The 22,661-nt window shown below is 39.2% G+C and overlaps 1 protein-coding gene and 1 long non-coding RNA gene across 9 annotated transcripts in view; one reads left to right on the top strand and one right to left on the bottom strand.

Moving 5' to 3' along the window:
• exoc6b (exocyst complex component 6B) overlaps positions 1–9,872 on the top strand; it is a 116,258-nt gene extending 106,386 nt beyond the window's left edge. For 3 of the 7 annotated variants that reach the window (XM_044340599.1, XM_044340595.1, XM_044340597.1), the window contains 3 exons: positions 3,191–3,303; positions 5,110–5,121; positions 6,122–9,872. In XM_044340599.1, coding sequence (XP_044196534.1) covers positions 3,191–3,303; positions 5,110–5,121; positions 6,122–6,248 — 252 coding nt within the window. In that variant the 3' untranslated portion in view covers positions 6,249–9,872. The remainder of the gene's footprint in view (positions 1–3,190; positions 3,304–5,109; positions 5,122–6,121) is intronic. The other 4 variants (XM_044340596.1, XM_044340598.1, XR_006399920.1 and 1 more) reach the window with 3 other exon arrangements.
• Positions 3,310–22,596, bottom strand: LOC122973229. 2 transcript variants are annotated; one of them, XR_006399922.1, is made up of 5 exons: positions 21,203–22,596; positions 20,672–20,743; positions 16,571–16,640; positions 10,502–10,542; positions 3,310–4,257 (listed from the first exon to the last, which is right to left on the bottom strand). It is a non-coding gene; the product is annotated as an uncharacterized LOC122973229 (long non-coding RNA). The 2 variants fall into 2 exon arrangements; XR_006399921.1 differs by lacking the exons at positions 3,310–4,257; positions 10,502–10,542 and having other exon boundaries at positions 14,550–16,640.
• Positions 22,597–22,661: the final 65 nt, after the last annotated feature.

The raw sequence follows: 22,661 nt of genomic DNA, 5'->3' as shown, positions 1-22,661 counted from the left end.
TCTCTCTCTGAATCTGTGTGTGTTTGGTGTTACCCAGAGTTCACTGGGGCTCCCTGCCTCATATGTGTGTGTGTGTGTGTGTGTGTGTGTGTGTGTGTGTGTGTGTGTGTGTGAATATTGCAGACAGAGATAGAGAGACGGAGTGTGTGTACGTCTGCAGGCTTAAGGGTTTGCCTGCCTGGGCCTGTTTCTTGAGTTCAGCCGGGCAGCGGCAGGTTATGCAACAGTTTCAAAAAGTGGGACATTCGGAGGAAGACTTTACCCCCTTTTCCTTCACTCTCCGTCGCTTCAACCTTTTTCTGCTCCGTCTCTCTTCTCTTTTTGTTTCTTCTGTAATTATGCTGCTTTTCTTCTTCTGTGTTTATTTACCTGAATGTGAATTCCTCAGACTCAGTCAGAAATTGAGCAATTTTGGAGATTTTTTTTTTTTTTTTGTTTATGTGTCAAAAACATAAACATCAGGATTTGGTTGCACCAGCTGCTCTAAAATCCGTCAGTGAGTTTTGGCTGGAAGTCTTTTTTCAGCTCTTAGTAACTTGGTAACAATTCACTAAATTGCTGAAAACTTCCTGTATATATCATGTTTAATGTGTCATTGTCACAGGAAGTCGATGTGGCATCATAAGCTGTGTATCAGAGTTAGTAATACCCATGTAAAGGGAGGCAGGGGATGTCCAGATCTAACAGACGCAATGTGACCAAACAAATCACGAAACATTAGTGACAAACTGCTGAGTCATCTTACATATGTTCTGTATTTTTGAGAAATGTTACTAATTAAAGGGGTTTTTTTTTTGTCAAGTGTCACGTCGGATATGTCGAACATATTCCACCACTTCTTTTATAGTTTTCAGTCTAAACTGGTCGCATGCTAGCAAGCTAACGTTAGCATTGTCAGTTAGCTACTTAACAGTTATAACTGGTTTTCAAACAACTGGTGCAACCGGCTCCAGAAATATTCACATCAGTTCGTCCTAATTAAACGTTAGACATTAGCTGACTAGCATTTTAGCGATATTATGCGGCCTGTAGCTTAATAATTGTTAATGTAATGTTAGCGTAGCAAGATAAGTGTACTCTTGTTTGTTTTGAGCTATTTAAGCGTGGTGCTGAAATGATTCATTAGTTGATATTCAAGTTTTGAATCAACGCTGACACTTCTTGGAAAGCAGTGGCTCTTTAATGGTGACATCATCCTGTACTGGTAGAAATGAAGCTTCTTTTAGTTTTCAGTCTAAAATGGTAACATGCTAGCAAGCTAACGTTAGCGTTGTCAGTTAGCTACTTAACAGTTATGTTATAACTGGTTTTCAAACAACTGGTGCAACCCGCTCCAGTAATATTCACATCAGTTCGTCCTAATTAAACATTAGACATTAGCTGACTAGCATTTTAGCGATATTATGCGGCCTGCAGCTTAATAATCATTAATGTAATGTTAGCGTAATAAGATAAGTGCGCTCTTGTTTGTTTTGAGCTATTTAAGCGTAGTGTTGAAATGATTCATTAGTTGATAAAGTCAAGTTTTGAAGTTTTACTTGCAAGTTAAAGACGCCATAAAAATCGACGCTGACACTTCCTGGAAAACAGTGGCTCTTTAATGGTGACATCATCCTGTACTGGTAAAGGTGAACATAAAATCTAGCCGACGACGCCATCTTGAATTTACTCCCTTTTGCCCTTTCAATCAGTTCGAACAGCGTCTCTCTTCTTAACTGATACTCAACAGGATAACACTGCAAAATGATGCCTCACAGGAGGCCCTGACGTGCTATTTATCAGGAATTACATGATATTGAGAAGCTTATTTAAGGTTCATGTGGCCTCAATTGTTCGGCCCTGAACGGCATCGGAAAGATTAGACCCTACCTGTCTGAGCACGCAGCACAACTCCTGCTCCAGGCTCTCGTAATATCACCCATTGATTACTGCAACTCCATACTGGCAGGTCTCTCCCCGCATGTACACTCAAACCACTGCAGATCATCCAGAACACGACGGCACGTCTGGTCTTCAACCGGCCCAGAACAGCAACTGTCACCCCGCTGTTTTATTCCCTCCACTGGCTCCCATTTGCCGCCTGCATCGAATTCAAAACCCTGACACTAGTTTACGAAACGGTGACTAAAACAGGTCCCGCCTATGTGAACGCTCCCTCACGCTCACTACGCTCTGCTAGTAAAAGGCGCCTGCTACCACCTCCACAACAGGGCCTTTAAGTCGATGGCCAGACTCTCTTCTTCTGTAGTTTCCTGGAGGTTTAACGAGTCACCAAACTCCAACAGAGTCAATCTTTAAGAAAAGACTGAAGACCCGGTTCTTTAGCGAACACCTCCGTCACTTTGGATAAACGTCCGCTAAATTTAAATTGTAAAATTGTAAGCAGAAGAGGCCACATCAAGGTGTCTTTAAAGTTTTTTACCAAGAGCATCAGGTTTAGAGAGAACATGGTTTACAGGGAAATGAAAAACTCCAGCAACACTTGTAGTATGAAGAACAACTTTATTAGTTGACCGACGTGTTTCTGCTTGCGGCCTTCATCAGGGTCATCCTACAGGGAAAGGAAAAAAGCCCAAGAAGTGCACATTACCTCTACTTTAATAATAATAATAAACTGTATTCATATTATCAAAGATATATGAAGAATAAAAAAAAAAGAAAACATAACATAAACATATCAGGGAAGATATAAGTTAATGTGATAATTTATCAAGTAAAGGGGAAAAACAAACATTTGTTGGTTACAGCCTCATAAATTTGTTTGCTTTTTTATGTTTTATATCATAATAAAACAGTTTTTTTCAAATTTTGGCTGCTGCTCAGATTAAAACCTCTTAAGACAAACATTTGGTTCTGGAAACATGATCATATCATAGCTTTATAAATTTTTACAAAACTGCCAGATTCAGTCACAGCATTTGAGATTTCTTACCATATTTCTTTAGCTTTGATGCTCCCACAACTTCTGAATTTCCTGCTAAATGGTTACCGAATCTGACTCAACATGTTGTCGTGTTAGCGTGTGGCGTTGGAGCCAAACGATCTGCTGGGTGTTGTCGGTGTTTATGTTCTCAATGCTCAACGGATCATTTCATCTCCCCTAAAAGTAAGTAAACAGCTTTTTCATTCACGTCTCTCTCTCTCTCTCTCTCTCTCTCTCTCTCTCTCTCTCTGTGTCTTTTTTATCTAGTTGCTGGAACTGTTCACGCAATGGGATTGGTCGACCTACCTGGCTGACTACGGCAAACCCACCTGCAAATACCTGAGAGTCAACCCACACACTGCACTGGCCCTGCTGGAGAAGTGAGTTACCCTTCATTCATCCACTAATGTGTCGATTTTTCACTCTTCTTCTGTCCTTTTCATCTATTGTACTGTTATTATGTTCCTGGTTTCTCCACTTTTTGTATCTATTAAAGTTATAGTTGGGAATTGAGTATCTTTGGACAGTTGGTCCCACAAAACAAGAAGTAGAAAACCATCACCCTGGGACATTGTGATGGACATTATATTGATTGATAGATTGGAAAAATAGGTTTTTGGTAAATGTGCTTATTGGCTTTCTTTCTATGAGTTAGATGAGTAAATTGATACCACTCTCATGTCTGTAGAGTCAGAAGGTGGTTAGCCTAGCTTAGCATAAAGACTGGAAACATGGGGGGGGGGGGGCAAGCTGTCCAAAGTTTTAAAAAAATACCCCAACCCAATGGAGGTTAGAGGACTAACATGAACTAGATGAACAATATAAGGAGTCAGTTTGTTCATATTTTCTCTCTTTTTGAAGCAAAAGTTTGACTTTAAGGAGCCCTGCAGCCAAAATAACAAAACCAACAAGCCCTGAATAGAAACAAAACCACAAATACAAGATGGATAACCCCAAAATAAAAGAATATAATACTTAAGGTAACTTCCAATCAACACACAAAAACAGGAGAAAACAACAGTTCCCTGATGGAGCTTCCTGGCAAGGACATAAAAAACAATAAATTAAGATGATGAATTGATTAACTGGAATCTAACAGCAATAAAAAATAATCACCTGGAAACAACATACAACTGAGCTACGGACTGAATCCTGACAAAATAGATCTAGTCTCACATCTCTGGGTGTTAACAGGCAGCAAGAAGTGACCAAAGTGGGCCAGTTCTTCAGCATTTATATGACCCCCAGATGGGCAGCGATTGGCTGCAGGTCCCCAGACGCAGCAGCCAATAGCACGAAGGAGGAGGAGGAGGGTCTAGGGAGGCCCACAGAGCCTGAGGAGCGACACAGCACATTATCAATACACTTAGAAGTCACATATTTACCTATGAGGTTGCCAGGTTTGGTACCATCATACCTGTACAGAGATCAAAACCTGTGTCCACCAATGTTATCTGGCAACCCGTTCTATAGCCAGAGAAGCTGGACAGATGGATAAAATATCAAGAAAAAGCTCCAAAACATACTTTTCAATTAAACAAACTAGATACACTTAGAACTGCAATGATTATTTAATTAGTCACAAACCATTTTGGAAATCAATTAAGTGTTTAGAGTCATATTTTAAGAAAAAAATGTCCAAATTCTCTGATTCCAGCTTCTCAAATGTGAATGTTTTCTGGTTTCTATGACAGGAAACTGAATATCTTTGAGTTATTGACTGTTGGTTGGGACCAAACAAGACATTTTTTGACATTTTTATAGACCAAACAACTAATTGATTAACCGACAATGAAAATAATCGTTAGTTCAGCTCTAGATAGGCTCGTGCCAATTGGCGATCAGATCGTATATTGACAGTGTGTCGCCAGCTTTAGAGGAGTGTAAACAAAACCAAGCTACTCGTTTCCTGTTGCTTCCAGTCGTTATGCTAAGCTAGGCTAACCAGCTCACACAAACATGAGATTGATGTCAATTTTTTTCCTCATTTTACCATTTTGAAATAAGCAAATAAGCATATTTCAAGTCAACAGATCATTATTATTATTATCATTATTATTAGTGATAGTGGGAATCATTTGCTGCCCTACATCAAAGCACGACTGGAGGAAGCCAATCACTCTTTACCTCCATCTCAACTGCTCTTCTGTATCTCCTGTCTGTCCTTTTCTGTCGTGTTTTGACAGGTTATTTAAGCCGTGAGTATCGTCTCTGCTCTGCTCTGCGTGTGTGTGTGTGTGTGTGTGTGTGTGTGCATGTATAAAGATTACTCAGACGACTACTAAAAGTTGTGTATGCGCAAGAAAGATAAATAATATTCATACGGTTATCCAAACGCACGCACACATTCTCATCAGTGAGTGAAAAATTAGACTCGTGTTGTGGTGATACTGATGTTTATCGCTGTGGCTGTTGACAATAGGATGTTATCACTACAACAACACCCACATCATGTATCAGTGTACCATCAGTTTATCAGTGTATGAGAGTGATAACCACACATGCACACAACCTGCATGAAAACACACTACCTGCATTCACAGTAAAGGTTATGATCTGAGTTTGTGAGTTTCTTCCTATGAAAGTTCTCACACAGATCTTAAATACACACAAATTTCAAGACTCTAGACACGCACACACACTCAAGAGTCGTATGATCCCGTCTATTGTTCAGTACAGTACGGTTGACCTTCCTTAATCGGGGTCAGCGTTTTCTCTCCGGAGCTACCAGAGACTCGGTGGTCTCTCTCTCTCTCTCTTTCTCTCTCTCTCTCTCTCTGTCTGTCTGTCCCCAGGAGGAAGCACCCCTGCTGGTGCTTGTCTGGTCTGCTGGAACCCCCCGAACTTCCTGGAGGTCCATAACAATCCAGCGTTCTGCGACAAAACACACACACACACACACTGTCTCATGTGACACACACACACCAAGCTTTAAACGTCTTTTTCTTCTTTAACAGGTGACCGTAGCAGAGCTGTGTGTGTGTGTCTGTACTGAGCATGCTCAGACTAAACTGTGTTTTCCTGAATGCATCGGATGAACTTACAGCATTCAAACACTGAGAATGTAAAATACTAAATTCTTCTTCATCCTTGTTTATTCTCTAATTTTTTTTTTTTCTTCTTCTCATTCCTTTCGCTTTCGCCCTTATTTATCCTTTCGCTCCCTCCGTATCTCCATCTGTCCTTCCTTATCTCCAGGATGAGGGAGACGAGCAGGAAGAACAACGTCTTCGCCCAGTTCAGGAAGACGGACAGAGACAGACAGAAACTCATCGACACCATCATCAAACAGCTACGCAACCTCATCGCACAGCACCACACCTAGAGCGCCGCATCAGATCGGCCCGGCCGGCGGTGGCGGCGGCGGCGGGCCTGAAAGCCCACCGTCCGATTGGCTCGTTTAAAAACCATCCTCATCGGTCTGTTCAGCACCTCCGACCCGACCACTGGCTGATCTATGCACCTTAACGTCACTGGACTTCCTTCCGAACAACCACACCCGTTGGTTACCGTTAACAACCAATCGAAGGCTGGAACGAGCTCATAATGTGCAATCTGATTGGTTGATTTGATTTCTGGAATAAGCGACATAATCTTAAAAGGCTGGAGCGTCTTTGAGTGCTGGAGCTAAAACAAGTATCACTTCCTCCTCCTCCTGCTAACCCACTAAAACACTGCTGCTGGTTATCTGGCCTTGACTGAATGATCTTTACTGGTTAGTCTGGTTGTGAGACTGAATGATCTTACTGGTTAGTCTGGCAGAGACTGAGAGGATGTTAGAAACTCTCCAACGTCTCTCCCTTTAAAAAGAGAAATCTGTCTTTTGATAGCTTCAGTTTGACGTCCAGTTCTCTGGATATGAACCAAGCGATCTTACTGGTTTCCTTCAAAAAAACAACGTCCATCGAACAAACCATGAAGATGAGATGTAACCAAATGTGACGCCGACTCTTCCTGCCAGCTGACATTAAAGAATAAATCTGGTGATATTCTGTATATTTCTTACTGTCAACAAATCCCATGAAAAGACCAATATATGTTATTCCTCTTACCAGTAGAGCTCCGTTGTTGCTGCTGCAGGAAATACTCAACTGGAGCACCAAATGTGTATTAATCCACAGCTGAAAATAGTCCCCAACGACACACAGTTTACTAAAAAACTACAGCTGTCTTCGACAAATGACTGAGCCTTTTTAAAAATGAAACTATATATATATATATTTCTGACAGTTTTTTTAAAAAGATCTTCAGGAGGAATCAGCAGGTTTGAGTCTTTTTTTAATGGGATTTGTCCTTTAATAATGAAAAAAAATATAGAATATCACCAGTTTTATCCTTAATTAAACTTGATTTTGAAGGCAACTGAGATTTCTGACAAGCAAATAATAGCATCATTAGTTATATTATAAGATTTAATCATGTAGTACCAGACGATAAAAGTACGTAAGTGTCATTAAGGAGCAAGAATAGTGAGGATATAAGTAATGAAAACCACATTATGAATAATACGTCTACACAGTTTTTCTGAGGAGTTCGTTGCTCAACGTGTTGCTTCAGTCGTTAGACGCTATCAGGCCTCGTCATAAGACGTGTTTATAGGTCTGCGCGGTGGGAGAACAGGTTCATATTTTTTTAGTCCGTAGGTGGTGAGTAACAATAGATTATAATGGGAATTATGGGAATTGTGTGCGTGAACCTAATGTGAGTTATTTTTCCAGAGAACTTGCGTTTTTATTCTTCCAGCTTTCTCTGTTTCTCAACCTTTTTTTTTTTTTTTAAATGTCTTCCACATTGCTCTCCCTCTCACTGAGGCACAATAACACAACGAATTGAATGTACATCAAATAAAGAGAGAGAGAGAGAGAGAGAGAGAGAGGTCGTCTTCCGTGGCGGGAGGGATGTCATTTTAGGTTGTAGATGTTGTAAATCGGGGTCCGCGGATATCAGCGGGGCGAACAACACGATAACGATGCAATATGGCAACCCGTTTCCCCTCCTCTCACTTCAACCTGCGAACACTTGAACGGGCGACTCTGATCGCTCAGATCTGGCAACCTTATTCTATCTTCCCCCCTAACAGCACAGTGAGTGTTTTTATAAAAAAGGGAGGGTTGGGGTCCAAAACATGGCAACCCAACCCTCCTCTCAGTAAAACTTGATTTTCTTGTATAAAGAACTGGGTCTTAAAGAAGGGGGATGTGATGCCCCCCCCTTGATCTGGCAGCCGCTATAAAAAGTGTATGACTAGAAAGAGACTAGAAAAACCATCGTACTAATGCCGAACACACAACACGTATATGTCTTCCATATGCCAAGCTGTCGTTTGGGTCTGAATGTGTGTCATTTGTTTAGATAAAGCACAGCACATAATTTCATTCACACTAGTTGTTGTTTTTTGTTTTTTTTTTAACTAATATGGGTCTTTTTCGCTCTTTTTGTTGCTTTTTTTTTTTCTTGAACTTTGGGTGCAATAATAGCATTGGAAACTGCAGCAATTTATGTGTGTTAGTGTGTGTGTGTGTGTTAATCATGGCGCTTGATAAAGGGATTCAAACCTGCGATGTGTGTGTGTGTGTGTGTTAGTGTGTGTGTGTCAGAAGGGAACTTAAGTCTTCTGCTTCCTCTCTGTTCCACAAAGGAGGAAATTTGATCAGTTTGTTTGGTTTTTATTGAGCGACATCATGTGTATTTGTGTTCACGTGTGCATGCGGACACTGTGAATTCAAGTATGTGCATTTATACAGATGTGTGTGTGTGTGTGTTTTGTTTTGTTTTTTTCATCCATCCTTAGCTGTGTATTTTTTTTTTAGGTGTTAGTAAGGGAACGGGGGCCGTCGTTATTGAATGTGCCTTTGCTGTTTGTTTTTTTTTGTTTGTTTGTTTCCTGCCAATAAAGCAGCAACGTTGTCGGTTGTTTGGACTCTGGACGCAGTTTACTGAACACTGCACTGCATTTACAGTAAAAATCTCAACTCGAAAAGTCCATTTGAGAGCTTTTTCTTGAGATTTCTACCACATCTCATGGTCTACTGGAGGTCTTTTTGTTACATTTTCTGTTCTATGACAGTTGTTGTTATACACTAAAAATGTGCTGTTTGCTTTTATCTAAGGCAGCAACTAACGATTATTTTCATTATGGGACGATCTAGCGGTTATTTTCTCAATGGATTTATTAATCGATTTGTCTAGAAAATGTACGAAAATAGTGAAAAATGTCTTTGGATGTCTTGTTTTGTCTGATCAACAGTCTAAAATCCAGATATATTTAGTTTATTATCATGTATTACACAAAAAAAGCTTGAAATCGTCACATTTGAGAAGCAAATTTGTGGCATTTTTCCTTTTAAAAAATGATTATATTGATTGCTGATGAAATTGCTGCAGCTCTGCTTACTCAATATAATACTCAAGTATATTAGCCTGTTGTATAAATTGGATTGTTTTGTAACCATGACATCCATGTTTGATAATTGTGAAGTAATTAAGGACGTTTTCTCTCAACTCTAAGATCTGACTCTTGAGTTTTTTCAGTCCTTGTTAGTTGATCTTCATCTCTACAAACTTTAGCTGCAGGATTTTTGGACATTTTAGTGTCGTTGTTGTTACTGCGTTTACTGCTAATAAGCCGCTCCACCTGTTCAACGCCTTGCTTAAGAGCAGCGTGGAAGTATTAAACGAAAGTGTTACTGGCTGACAAACCCCCTCCGGTCACCTGCGTTACTCTGACCTTTTTTTTACTCGCGTCCACGAGTCCTCACACCGCAGATGTTGTCTCTGTTTTTTTTTTTTTCGTTTTGTATTTTGTAAGCAGAAATCTTTATTGAGACAGAAGCACTGTACAAGCTGTTGTATTAAACCACTAATGAATGAACAAAAAAAAGTAAAATACTAATAAAGTTGCAACAAATGCCAACAGACAAATACGGAATAAATGGAAAACTGTTGAGAATATTTTTGTCCAGACTGTTATTTGATAATCTAATCATTGATCATTTTCATGTTTGTTCTAATGCATCTTTCAGTGCATGTTGTGTAATTTATGCAGTAGAAGCTAGCATTAGCAGTAGCTAATCATATAATATGTTGCATATAAATAGGAAGACTCACAAGTCGCTCAAGTAGAGACTGAGCTTTCGTTGGTTAAAACTGATTTGAAACAAAAAAAAACCTGCAATCCAAATTCTTTCAGGCGGCCCTTTATATTGGCAGCGGTGACCTGCAGTTCACTACAGAGGAGAATGGGAGGAAAGCATCATTTCTGGTAAGGTGTGTCCTCGATAAAATGTAAAAGGGCGTAGGCTTGTCAGCGGCTGGACTCGCCGCTGGCCGTTCAAGCAGCTACTATTGTGCTTTTAGAAATCCCCAGACGACCCGTAGGGAAAGATCTCCGATTGTCTGGTATCACGAGACCAATAAATATGCGTTAACATCAGTTATTAAATAACCCCGCTGGCTGCTTAAGTAATTAAAGCTCTCAAATAAACATAACAGAGTATAAATATATGTTTTCCTCTGAAATTTAGCAGAACAAGAAGTAAAGAACCACAAAATTGTACTTGAGTGGATGCACTTAGTTACCTGAAACAAGTGTTGCTTATTTCACCTCCTGCAGTCTCAACCTACAGAGAGACGACAGGAAGTGTTTTATATTCTTACAACAGCTGATAAAACAAGAAAAAAAATATGTTAAAATGTATCCCAAGCTCTCTTTTTTTCTTTCTTCCCTCCTCTCTCTCTCTCTCTCTCTCTGTCTCTCTCTGTCTCTCTCTCATCACGGTGAACTTTGACCTTTCAGACAGCGGGGATGTCTCCTGTGAGGGATGTGATTAACGAGAACTTTTGAGTGTGTGTTGGCGCTGCAGGTGGGAGGTGTGTGTGTGCGTGTACGCTTGTTCATTGGAGGGTAGCGACGCGAATCCAAAGCAACACAAACTCTCTGCGTGCTCCAGGTTTCCTCGGCTGACTCTGGTTTTGTGTGTGTGTGTGTGTGTGTGTGTGTGTGTGTGTGTGTGTGTGTGTGTGTTCCAGCAGCCTATAGAGAAGCGGTGGAGCGCTCAAAGCTTAGAGATGCCTCACAAATACCTCCTTCTCCCTTTCCGCTTTCTCTGTTTTTTTGTTTTTTTTTATGCCTTTACTGAACTTTTTGAACTCTCTCTTCTATTGTACTTTTCCACTTTCGAACATTTTCCTGAAACATCCATTAAAAAAACCTCCTCTCCCCTCCCACCCCCCCCCTCGTCTTTTCTTTCTGTTCTGTGTCATCTTAACCCTTCCTGACCCAAAGTCAGCCTGAGTCAGTAATGAGTCAGTGAGCGGTCACTTTATCACCCCTTGAGAAATAGCTGACCGCAGATTTTAGTTCCTCTTAATGCTCGACTTAGTGAAGGTCACTGTCTGGTTCTCAAGTTTTTTAAATTTTTTGAAAACAAATCTCTACAGTACAGATGTTATTACTGTACACAGATGGCTGTGAGCTGTCTGCTGCATCACTCACGCTGAGTTTCGCTTAATCCAGGTGTTTCTTTGTGAGACTTTGAGTCAGCAGCTGAGCTTGTATGTGAGCATGAACTGTAATCTACATTCATCTGTCATGTCTACAGACTGGAATGTGAACATTTACACTCTTAAGATCATGATGAAATAGGCAGTCATTCTCAACCTCATTCAAAACACAGTAATATTTATGGATTATTACATCAGGTCAACAGTGGTGGAATAAGTGTTAAGATGCTTTACTTAAAGGGGACATATCATATATCATATATCATATAATACATGTATCTATAATTATATTCTTGGGCTCTACAGGAATATCTTTGCATGATTTACAGCTCAAAAAACTCCTTATTTATCTTATATTGGCTCTTTATGCAGCCCCTCAGTTCAGCCTCTGTCTGAAACAGGCCGTTTTAGCTCCTGTCTCTTTAAGGCCCGCCCCCTCCAGATGAGCCCAGCAATGAACTACTGTAGTAGGATTTTGCATCTTTTTTTCGTTCTTTACTCGAAATGGAAACTTCTCAAATACATCCGCACACGTTTGAGCCAAAATCCGATCCGAAACAAGCGAGTGGACAACGTGAACAACCTGTGGAACAGCCTTAGCAACGACCTTAGCGACAAAGGCTACCGACAGACGGCCATTTATGGGCACGCACGAACAATCTGACATCATCACCAGGAGGAAGTAGAGGTAACTTTTGAATGTCAGGGAGCATTTTTACATACGTTCACCTCAAGTTTTGGCACTTTGATGTGTTTAGTATAGACAACAATGTATGTTTGGATGTATAGATAAAGTAAAATAGAGGCTAAAGATACAACAATAACTAATTCTGAATATATACTGTAAAAGTCATGGACTATAATAAACTGTACATTAAGTTGCAGGATTGTCCATGGATCTCTAACAGTGCATCATATTTTAAAAGCTTTTTTGGAACATTTTTATCTTCAAAGTAACTATAATAAATGTAGCAGAGCAATATTTTGCACTGAAATGTACTGAAGGAGACGTATAAAGTGACTATAAAATGGAAATACTGAAGTAAAACTGACTAATTTTACTACTCACTGTATATCAACGATATATCTGCTTGTACTGATGTAAGTTTAATACCATAAATAAGACTTGTCTTGTCTAGGCTTTGTATTTTCTATAAACATATTAGCACTGCTGCTGTGTAAATGTTCCCACCTCAAGACACTCTGAGGAACATTTTCCTTGTGATAAGATCATCTTGACACATTATTACATACATATTATTATAATGTCACTGATCGTTTTGTTATATATACATATATGTCTCATTTTGCCTGAGGAAGGTCCAAAGGTTGCTGATAAAATTTAAAGGGATGGCTGTTATTCTAGTGTGCGGGGACTCCTTGTACTGCAATTCACATGTGATAAATTGCGAGAAATATTAGCTTTGAAAGATGAAGATGAAGGAAACCGAAGAACTGGAGAGAAATAAGAGGAGGATTGGCAGCGAAAGAGAGATGAAAGTTCAAGGATTTCCTCTCACTTTCATGCTCCTCTCATGCTGCCTTACGTTTGTCCCTCCCTCTCCTTTACGCACACACACACACACACACACTTTGAGTATTACAAGATGTGTGTTACAGTGCGATAACAACGTGCAAGCTGCAGCGCGTGTATGTATGTATGTGTGTGTGTGTGTGTGTGTGTGTTATCTCATTATTACTCCTTTGACAGCGGTGTGTCTCAGATTCATGTGGTCTGGCAAGTGTGAGAAGAAACAGATCTCTCTTTCAAATACACACACACACACACGCACGCATGCGCACGCACGCACACACACACACATGAGCATCCAGACTCCAATAAAACAATCTTCGCGTTTCCTCTGCTGTCTTTTGTCTTTTTAAGAAGAGCCAAACACATCAAGAGCTTGGATAAAGCAGCCTCATATAGATTTGATTTATGGCTCTGTGTGTGAAAACCTTTTCAAAACTGCTACTAAAACTGAGACTTTAGTAGCAGTTGTCCAAAAATGTGACGATAAAATGATAGATTCGGTTATGATCTCCACCCAAGGAGGTGGTACTTGTCTCAAATATTTTTTGAGGATAATTCGAAAACTGCTCAATAAATTTAAATAAAAAACAAATGAAGTTTTGGCAAACTGCCCCTTCTTTCATCCTGGAGACAGTTGGCGGAAACGTCGATCCCCATTGTTGAAATTAATGCATCGGGGTGGTTTTTCCATTGTGCTTTGCGAGACAGCGTGTCGCTACAATACGTGTGTTGTGTTCCTTCGAGTTTTTTCACCAATAAATTTAATGAAGTTTGGTGTAAAGTTTAAGACAAAGCTCTAAAGTAAGGAACAAATTAATGGTTTTTGGTGTCAATCCTAGAATTTGTTTTTTAAAGGATCTCCTAACATTTTCACAATTTAACCAGAAATACCGCAGTTACTTGAAGAATTTACTCAGTAATTGGTGCTTTTGAATCTAAAACTTTGCTAATGCGTTCTTATAAGTCCCCCTTTTATAGAGGGTTTAGGTGCCATTAATAAGAATAATGTTTGAGTTGCCAGGTTGGGAATTGGATATGTGATCTCTTACCCTCCAGAAAACGATGGATGGAGGATCTGGACTAATATCTGCTCACCAACAACTCAACTCATTTATTAATGATTATCAACATTTTAAACAGTATTATAACCAACATCATCAAGGACAGTACACACCCTCAACACAGCCTCCTCACATCAGGCAGATGTTACAGAGACGTGAAATCCAGAACCACAAGGCTGGCAAACAGCTTCAGGCCATCAGGCTCATGAAAGACTCCCTTGTTCACTGTTCTCCTCCGATCACTCTGACTGAACGTTGAACACAGTTATCTGTATTTTCAACACACTGTTATTTGCAATATTTGCAATAATGTAGTATACTTTATGACCTGTTGCTCAGGATTGCGTCTTTTTTTGCACAATACTAAGCTGTGCAATACTTTAACTTATATGTAATTTATTTACTTTGTGATTTTAATTTTTAGAATTTAAAATTTAAATTTAATTTAACTCCTTTTTTCATGAATTCAAACTTCTTGTATCTTGAATCTACCAAATAGAAAGGGTGAAATCTAGTCAAAGGGGTTTTTCACAACCTGGCAACCCAAAAGTTGTTCTTATTAATGGCTTATAATAGATAAGCATTAGTCCATTATTCATTAACCACCAGTAAAACCATTAGTAACAAATTATAAACTCTTTATCAAAGGTGCCTTATGAGAAAGTTGTATCAAAACCTCTTTTCTAATTCTGCAGGTTAAATAATCTTTAAATGTCTTAAATTTATCTCTTAACTCTACAAGTAGCAGTTCTTAAACATCATTTAATTATGTTACATTTCACTTCATGACTTCTTCATTTCAGCCTGTTTCAAGTCATCTGTTTTTGTTGTCAGTCTAAACTTGTCTAAACATGTCTAAACATGCCAGTCCTCTATGTTTTTTTCTCACATAGATCATAAAAAGTGTGAAATGTAACTCTGTTAAACATATATAACATTTATACTTTATCATGGATTAGTTTTTATAAGTTTTTTTGTTCATTTGATCTTGTTTTCTGGTCTAACGCCGCTGCTTTCTGATCTCTCTGTGACTCGCAGAGGTGAGAGGTCATCCAAGGTCATCCTGGGGTTATGAGAGGTCAGTGGAGGACCACACACACATGCATACATACACACACACACACACAAACACACACACCAGCAAAAGTATCTCCTCTATTATCAGTGTTTCTCTCACACACTCACCACCACACACTATCTGTTCATCTTTATGCCTTTTTTAATCAGATCACTTTGTGTATGTGTGTGTTTGTGTCTGTGTGTGTGTGTGTGTGTGTGTGATGCTCAGGTTTGATAGTGTGTTCTAGCAGACAAGGAACAGCTAACTATAGAAACAGGAAGTCATTGTATAACAAACCAGAATAACTTCCTCCAAAACACAAACCACTGTGAGCTGAACGGCAGGTGAAAGAGGAGAAAGAGGACACGGGTCTTGTTTTCTTCCTTCATACGAGTAGCAACGGCAGTAATAACAAACCGCAGATACAGTCTGTATCCTCACTGACTAATTATTTACATGTTCTCATGTCTTTTTGTGTTTTCTTAAGTTTATAATTTTACTTTTGTGGCTCTGTGAGACTTTAAGTAAGTGTGAAACTAAATTAAGCTAATTCAAAAAGTGGAGCTTTAATAGCGATATACACTATATTTTGCACGCTTAAGTGGTCATAACTGACATATTATTCTTACCAATGACATCACGAAAATTATAGAAAATGATGCAATGATGTAAAATAACAATCCCACTTATCTGTATTTGCATCTACTGTTTATTAGTCTATTATGATTATTGCTGTGGTTTTTGTTTCTTTGATTCTGGGAAACATTAAAAATATCAAGTAAAAACAAGACTAAAAATAACACATTTGTTCAATTAGCGTAAACAGGTGCAATATCAAGACTTGTGTATATATAAGCCTGATTTTAGAGGGAAATCTGCTTTACAGCATAAAAGAAGAATGCTGTGTTTCAATAGCAGTTTAACAACCAATACCTCAGTACATACTAATTGTATAAAATATAAGCTAATCGCTATAATTAAATCTTTATAGGCTGTTTTTGCAGTGAGTGTACAAGAAATCGACATACTTTACAGGAAATCGTATAAAAACGCCACTTTGGAATGTCTCTTCCACTTGAACTTGACAATTATTGTTGTTTTTCCAAATATTTAATACTTTTTTTTATTTTTTTTTATGTTTTCCGAGATCTACCTGGAGCTGTCTCACCAATGTTGTGCAATATACTTTAAATTTTTTCCAGCTGTGAGCAGCTCCTTCGTTTTGCAAGCACACACACAGTATTAGTATGCGTGCTGACTATTTCTTAATATATCTAATCTTGTCACTTTTGCACTTTTGCAATGCCTTACGCATCCTCCCAACCTGTTAAGAATTAGTTTGTTTGCGTGAAAATGCGTCAGATAAAACTCAGATGGTGAATGTTGTTTTGATGCCGTTGAGGGAAGAACGTTTGCAGTGAGCTGAGGAGAGAAAAAGAGCGAGTGGAAGTTGTTGTTGTCTCTGCCAGTGTCATTCAGTCCGCACGTACATGGCGGTGAAGCTTTCAACGCCAACATCAGCTTCCTGGTTTGGGGTCTGGTTTGCATACCGTCTGGCTCCTGTGTGTGTGATAGAGAGTTAAATAATCAGTCCATCAGATATCAGTGTTTTAACTTTCCTTCCTCCCGAAGGGAGATGCAGGGATGATAAAAAGATATAAAACAAAACTGGCACAATACATGGTTTATCTTTGTGCGTGTGTGTTTTTCTGAAGTGTTTTTTTTTTTCGTGTGTGTGTGTGTGTGTGTGTGTGTGTGTGTGTGTGTGTGTGTAAATGAAAAGCCGGTTAAGCTTTGACCTTTAAAAAAAAGGCCCGAAAGCCACAAAATTACCATAAACACAAGTTATATGTTCAAATTAACTACTTACATTTTGTTTTGTTGTTTTAATTCCTTAACAAACTGTTTCCTGAATGAACGAACCCTGCGTGTGTGTGTATCCGCTGAAACTTTGTGTGCATGACGACGCTGCCGTACCAAACACACACACACAGGCACACACACACACACACACACACACGCACACACACAGAGGTCTAATGAAGACGAATGAGACAGCACACACACTTCTCCTCGCCTCCTGGTTATTGATGAGCCTGAGGGGTCAAAGGTTATAGAAACACCCACTGTGTGTGTGTGTGGGTGTGTGTGTGTGTGTTCGTAACTTTCACTCTCTCTCTCTCTCTTAAGTCATTACATTTTCAGATAAAAACACACATGTAGTTTGATCTTTTTATTTCAATTTTTTCTACTTTTACTTCACTCTTCCTCAAATCTCAGTTACTGTTTTCACTTTTGTGTTTTTGCTTTTTCTTCCCTTTTTTTGCCTTCGTCTAACTATTCCTGATATTCAACTAAGATACTGCTAGAATAGCACTAATAAATATTAACAAAATAAAGTGTAAACCTCGAGTAGTAATCTCTGTATTCTTCACTCTTTCGTTGTGTTTTCCCTCCCATTTCTTCATGTTTTCATGCTCTGATTCATCTATTTTTTTTCTCTTTTTCAGTCTAAATTTGTCTTTTTCTCCTTCCAGCTTATATTGCGTTCATGTTTAAATGTTCAACTCTAAGTTATGTAACTAGATACCTGACATGCACACATTTATTTGTGCTGGTAGATTTATTTTACTTGAATTCAGACAACAGCAGCTTCTTCAACAACTGTCACCAGCAAATTTGATCAGCTCAAGCTAGTTAGCATTGTTCATGTAATGCAGCTGCTGTATTATAAATAAAAATGTAATAAACATGTTATTTGTTCCCTTATCTTTTGGACAAGCAACACAGAAGTTAAGTTTATGCTTTAAATTCTCAGACGGCATGTTTCATTTTTACAACGGAAAAGAATTTGAGGAGGAGGACTAGCAGATGAATTTGGCAAATGTAACGCTATCTAATGCAAGTTTGGCTGGAGTTTCTGGCATGTAAACTTCCTCAAACCGATTGAAGGAAAGGACAGAGCCGCTAACATTAGCCTGAACTCTGTGTCTTTAGAAATAATGCAAGGTAACTACTTTAGGTAGTAATAGTTAGCAGGGCATGCTAATGTTTGCAGACAAACTGTTTAATCCATTCTTACACTTTAGTTTTTGGTTTTGTTAAGGCTAATAAGAAGACATCATCCTCTAAACTCTTAAAATATGGAGTATCGCTCTTATTAAAGCCCCGTGCACACTCCTTCAACATGTAAATCCAAATCTTGACAGGCCTACAGTATAATTATGTTTGCTATGTCCAGGCTATGATTGCACAACGGTACAGATTTTGACTTTTGCTTTGCTTTCAAACTTTGTCTCAGCTGGCCGCCATATAGCCTTTTTAATTTATGTCTGGAAGTAATTAGTACACATGAGTATTAAATGTGTGTGTGTTTAAATTAAAAGACGCTTTACATAGATATACAAATTAGGGGAAAAAAGAAGTTAAACACAACAACAGAGCAGCAGGAGAGACACAACAGGAAAGACACAGTGTTAAAAGTAGAAAACAAATGTAAAAGAGAATAAAAGGCAAAAAAGACATTTAAAAGAATCAGTTTTAGTTAAAACTGGCTGGTGAGTTTTTAGAGCTTTTCAGCTTTTTTAGCCTGGAATATCAAGTGAGAATTCATTTTTTACGACTTGGAAACTGAGTTTTCCTAACAGCACTTGAAGACACCAGCAAATATTTGTTAAAGTAACTTGATTTAAAACTGGAAATGTCCTCTGAGCTATAGGACAACCACATTATTAATCTCTCTCTCTCTGTGTGGATGCCTGTGGTTTGCTCCTCTGAATCTGCTCATCCCTACTTTTCCATCTCCTATCTCTTCATCGCTTTCAATTTTCATCCACAGTGAGTTTTACTAATATTCCCCAAAAATAGCTGCGGCCTGACCAGCAAATTCTCTCTCTTACTGACAGACTACTGTGTGTGTGTGTGTGTGTGTGTATGTGTGTGTATGTGTGTGTGTGTGAAGCCCTGCCAGTTTTTCATTACTTTTTTGTTCCTGACCACATATGAAGAAAGTTGAATTATAATGGAGCCCATTATTAAAGCTTAGCAGAGACCTGATAGCTCTGGGATTGTTATGATGTGTGTGCGTGTGTGTGCGTGCATGTGTGTGTGTGTGTATATGTGTGCATGTGTGTGTGTGCTTTTGCTGAATTTTTCCCCCTGGTATTCACGGCGAATACAAAAACATTTTAGTGTCGGGCGGCATTACTGTAATTGGCCTTTTAGATCTGATTCGATACAGACCTCTCTGGGGAAATTTCGGAAATGTGTGTGTGTGTGTGTGTGTGTGTGTGTGTGTGGTGTACGTGCGTGAGCAAAAGTGAGGTATAGAGAGAGAAAGAGAGAGCGTAAGAGAGAGAGAGAGAGAGATAGAGAGAGAGAGAGAGAGAGAGTTATCCAGCTGGGAAACTGACTAACTGATTATCATTATGATTTCTGGGAAATGAGGAACACTGGTGAACGCAGAATAACTTGTGTTTATTGCTAATTTGTTCCTGCTCTTATCATTATTATAGTTACTTTGTACTGTATTAAGAACATTGTGTTTCTTTGTATCATCAGCTGTTTAGAAACACTTGACATGTCAGTGAAATATTAGATAATTTAAAACATTTCAGTTCGTTCCAGCTCAGAGTGCTGGCATTGCTTTAGGGAGACCAGAAAAATCTGTTTAACCCTTTAACGCCCTACATTTCAAATAGTTGGCCTATTTTTTGATTGTCGGACCCTTAAAATGAGTTCGGACATCAAGATTTAAAGGATATATGACATTGATGATCTGGCAGGATGCTCTGAATGTTCATATTTATGTAATTTTACATTGTTTTAGCAGGATGTAAGTGCTAAAAGTGGGTAGAAAAAAGGTTAAAGGTATATGTTAATTATTTCAGAGGTTGCAGTATTTATTTATTTATCTGGACAGTTTTAGTTGTAGTTCTTCCTTCCTGTGGTGACCTCTGTTTCACGGCTTCAGTCGAGCACAAGCTTATTCTTTATACTGTGTACAGCTCTTAAAGCACCTGCAGTAGCCTGTAAAAAAAAACACATTATAATCAGATCAAGTGGCCGAGCAACAAGATGTGTCGTATTAACGAGTGTCATCCTCCACAAAGCGACAGAAATAAGTTTCCAAAGAAAAATTCTTTTCTTCCTTCTGTTTTGCGTCCTCGTCGTGTGGAACATGACGTGCGCTTCGGAGAGCGGTACACGTACTTTTAATCAAGTGTTTGCATGTGTATGATAGCTGTGAGGACGCTCTGAAGGAATGCAGGACATGTCATTTCTTCCATGTGTTGGTTACGCATATCCTCAGAAGTCGACGCTTCTCAAGGCTCTGGGGGAGAGTTTTGCAAATATTAAAACGTAATGGTCTAAAAATTCACAACAAAAATTGAACTCAGTTTTCAGTTCAAGGTAGCTTTGCAGCAGCCGCAGGGGAATTTCTTTGTCGCACTACCGAGGTTTCGCCACTTTGGACGAATTGGTAGCAAAGCTGCTCTCTTAATACATTCATGATCGTGGCTCTTATAAAACTTTTATAACTGTTATTGCCTGGCAGCTTTCTTTTAGTCAAGATTCAGGGCTGTAATTACCTGTTGTGACAGTATGACAGCTTCTTCTTTCTACTTTAGACAGATTGTTGCCTCAGAAGTCTTGCACGTGCTCTAATAAAAGAGAGAAAAATGGCAGCAATTACAAAAAAAAAAAACTCCCAAAAAGTGAAATATTGAGGTCTTAACTAGTAACTCTTTACTTTACAAGACAACTGGGTTTGAACTTTTCCCACCACTGATGATGAAACACAGCAAGAGCGTCAGAAGAAAAAAAGATTAAAGGATGGGTGACGAAGACAGAAAACGAGTTACAGAATGCAGGAAAACACACACACACACACACACACAAACACACACACATACGCAGAGCTGAGTCATTGAGCCCAGATGTCTTTATTTGCCTCTTTACGTACGAATAACCAAATGACTGCTTGAGTCAGGTACAAACACTCGTAAACATGATTTAACACAAACACAGAGTCATACCGGCGGACACAAATGTACTCACACACACACACACACACACACACACACACATACACACACACACGTCCGTTATTATGAACTCACCTGACGCTACACACACTCTTCGACAAACACATGTTGACCTAATGAACTGTGCTTTCTAGCTAACGGCGTTGTGTCATCATGGGAAACTGGTGCTACATGTGTTATTTATAAGCCCCTGATTAACAGCAGTGTGTGTCTCACACAGCTAAAGAGACGGCAATGTTATATGCTTGTGTGCCTCATGTTTGTGGGAAACGGACACACACACGCTTTGCGCCCCCCCGTGTAGTGCTGACTAATAGTCTCGGGATGTGTGCACAGCCTCGTTGGCACCGAACAGTGTGACTGTCAGCAGGAGATCTGAGCCCGAGGACACACAAGAGACGTTTTACAGACGAGAGTGGAGCAGCGGGGTTACGAGCTGTTTGGTGCTGCCCAGTAAAATGCCAGTCTGCGGTCAGACGCCATGTCAGACACTAATCCACACCATCCATCAAGGATAGAAAGTGCCCAATAAATGCAGAAAGAGAGACAGAAAACTGGTTTCATGGCAAACACACACATAAAGAACACAAAATGTGGTTATCTGGTTGATGTGCAGTAGCTGTTTGGCCGTTTTTTTTTGCTATTTAGGTATGCAAAATCATGACCAAAATTTTCCACTGAACTTAACCAAAATTCTTTATTCAAGGCTAAATAAACACTAGATTGGGTTCTGTTGGAATATCTCCACGTATTATATAACGTCCGATCTGTGACAATTCATTTGATTGATCGCACAATCAGAATGTGCTGGCGAAAGTGAGAGAAGAATAATAATAAAAAAAAAAAAAAAAAGTTAACATGCTAACATTTGCTAACAAGCAGCGAATACAAAGTACAGCTGAGGCTGATGTGAAGGGATGCTGGAAGGTTGGGAGTCGTGGGCAAATTTCAAACTGATGTTGGCGCTAGATTAAAAGTTAAGGGATCAGCAAAGTTATTGCAGTTCATCCTGAGACATGGATGTCTGTACCAAATTTCACGGCAATCCATTCGATAATAGTTGAGATATTTCTCTCTGGATCAAAGCGGTGGACTGAACGAGTGGCGGTGCCATCTCTAGAGCCGTGCCACCAGCGTGGCTAAAATCAAAACTTGATACTGTAGCACCAATTTAAGAGAGGCTAAACATTAAAAGAAGAAAAAAAAAAAGACAAATAGGAGGAAGAAAGGAAGACAGATGAGCAAAAGAGACAGAAGAAGAAATAAACCAGGGATGAAAGGAATGAGAACGAAAGAAACAGAGAGAAAGAAAGAAACCAAAAGGGATGAGTTAAGGAGAAAATAACATGTTGGGGAAAAAGGATTAAGTGCTAATTTGAAGGAATAAGAGACAAAACCATCAGTCTTCTGTTTCTCAACATGTCTCTGCCACTTATTTTTTGTCTTATTCATTTTCGTTCCTTGTTATTTGTCTGTTCCGTACAAGAGAAACCTACAGTACACGTTGAGTTTCTTCCCTTTCTCGCGTTTGGCG

This window comes from Thunnus albacares, chromosome 22 (assembly GCF_914725855.1).
Source record: "Thunnus albacares chromosome 22, fThuAlb1.1, whole genome shotgun sequence".
Taxonomy (NCBI): Eukaryota; Metazoa; Chordata; class Actinopteri; order Scombriformes; family Scombridae; genus Thunnus; species Thunnus albacares.
Note: the sequence above shows the minus strand (reverse complement) of the source record. Positions and strands in the feature narration are given on the sequence as shown.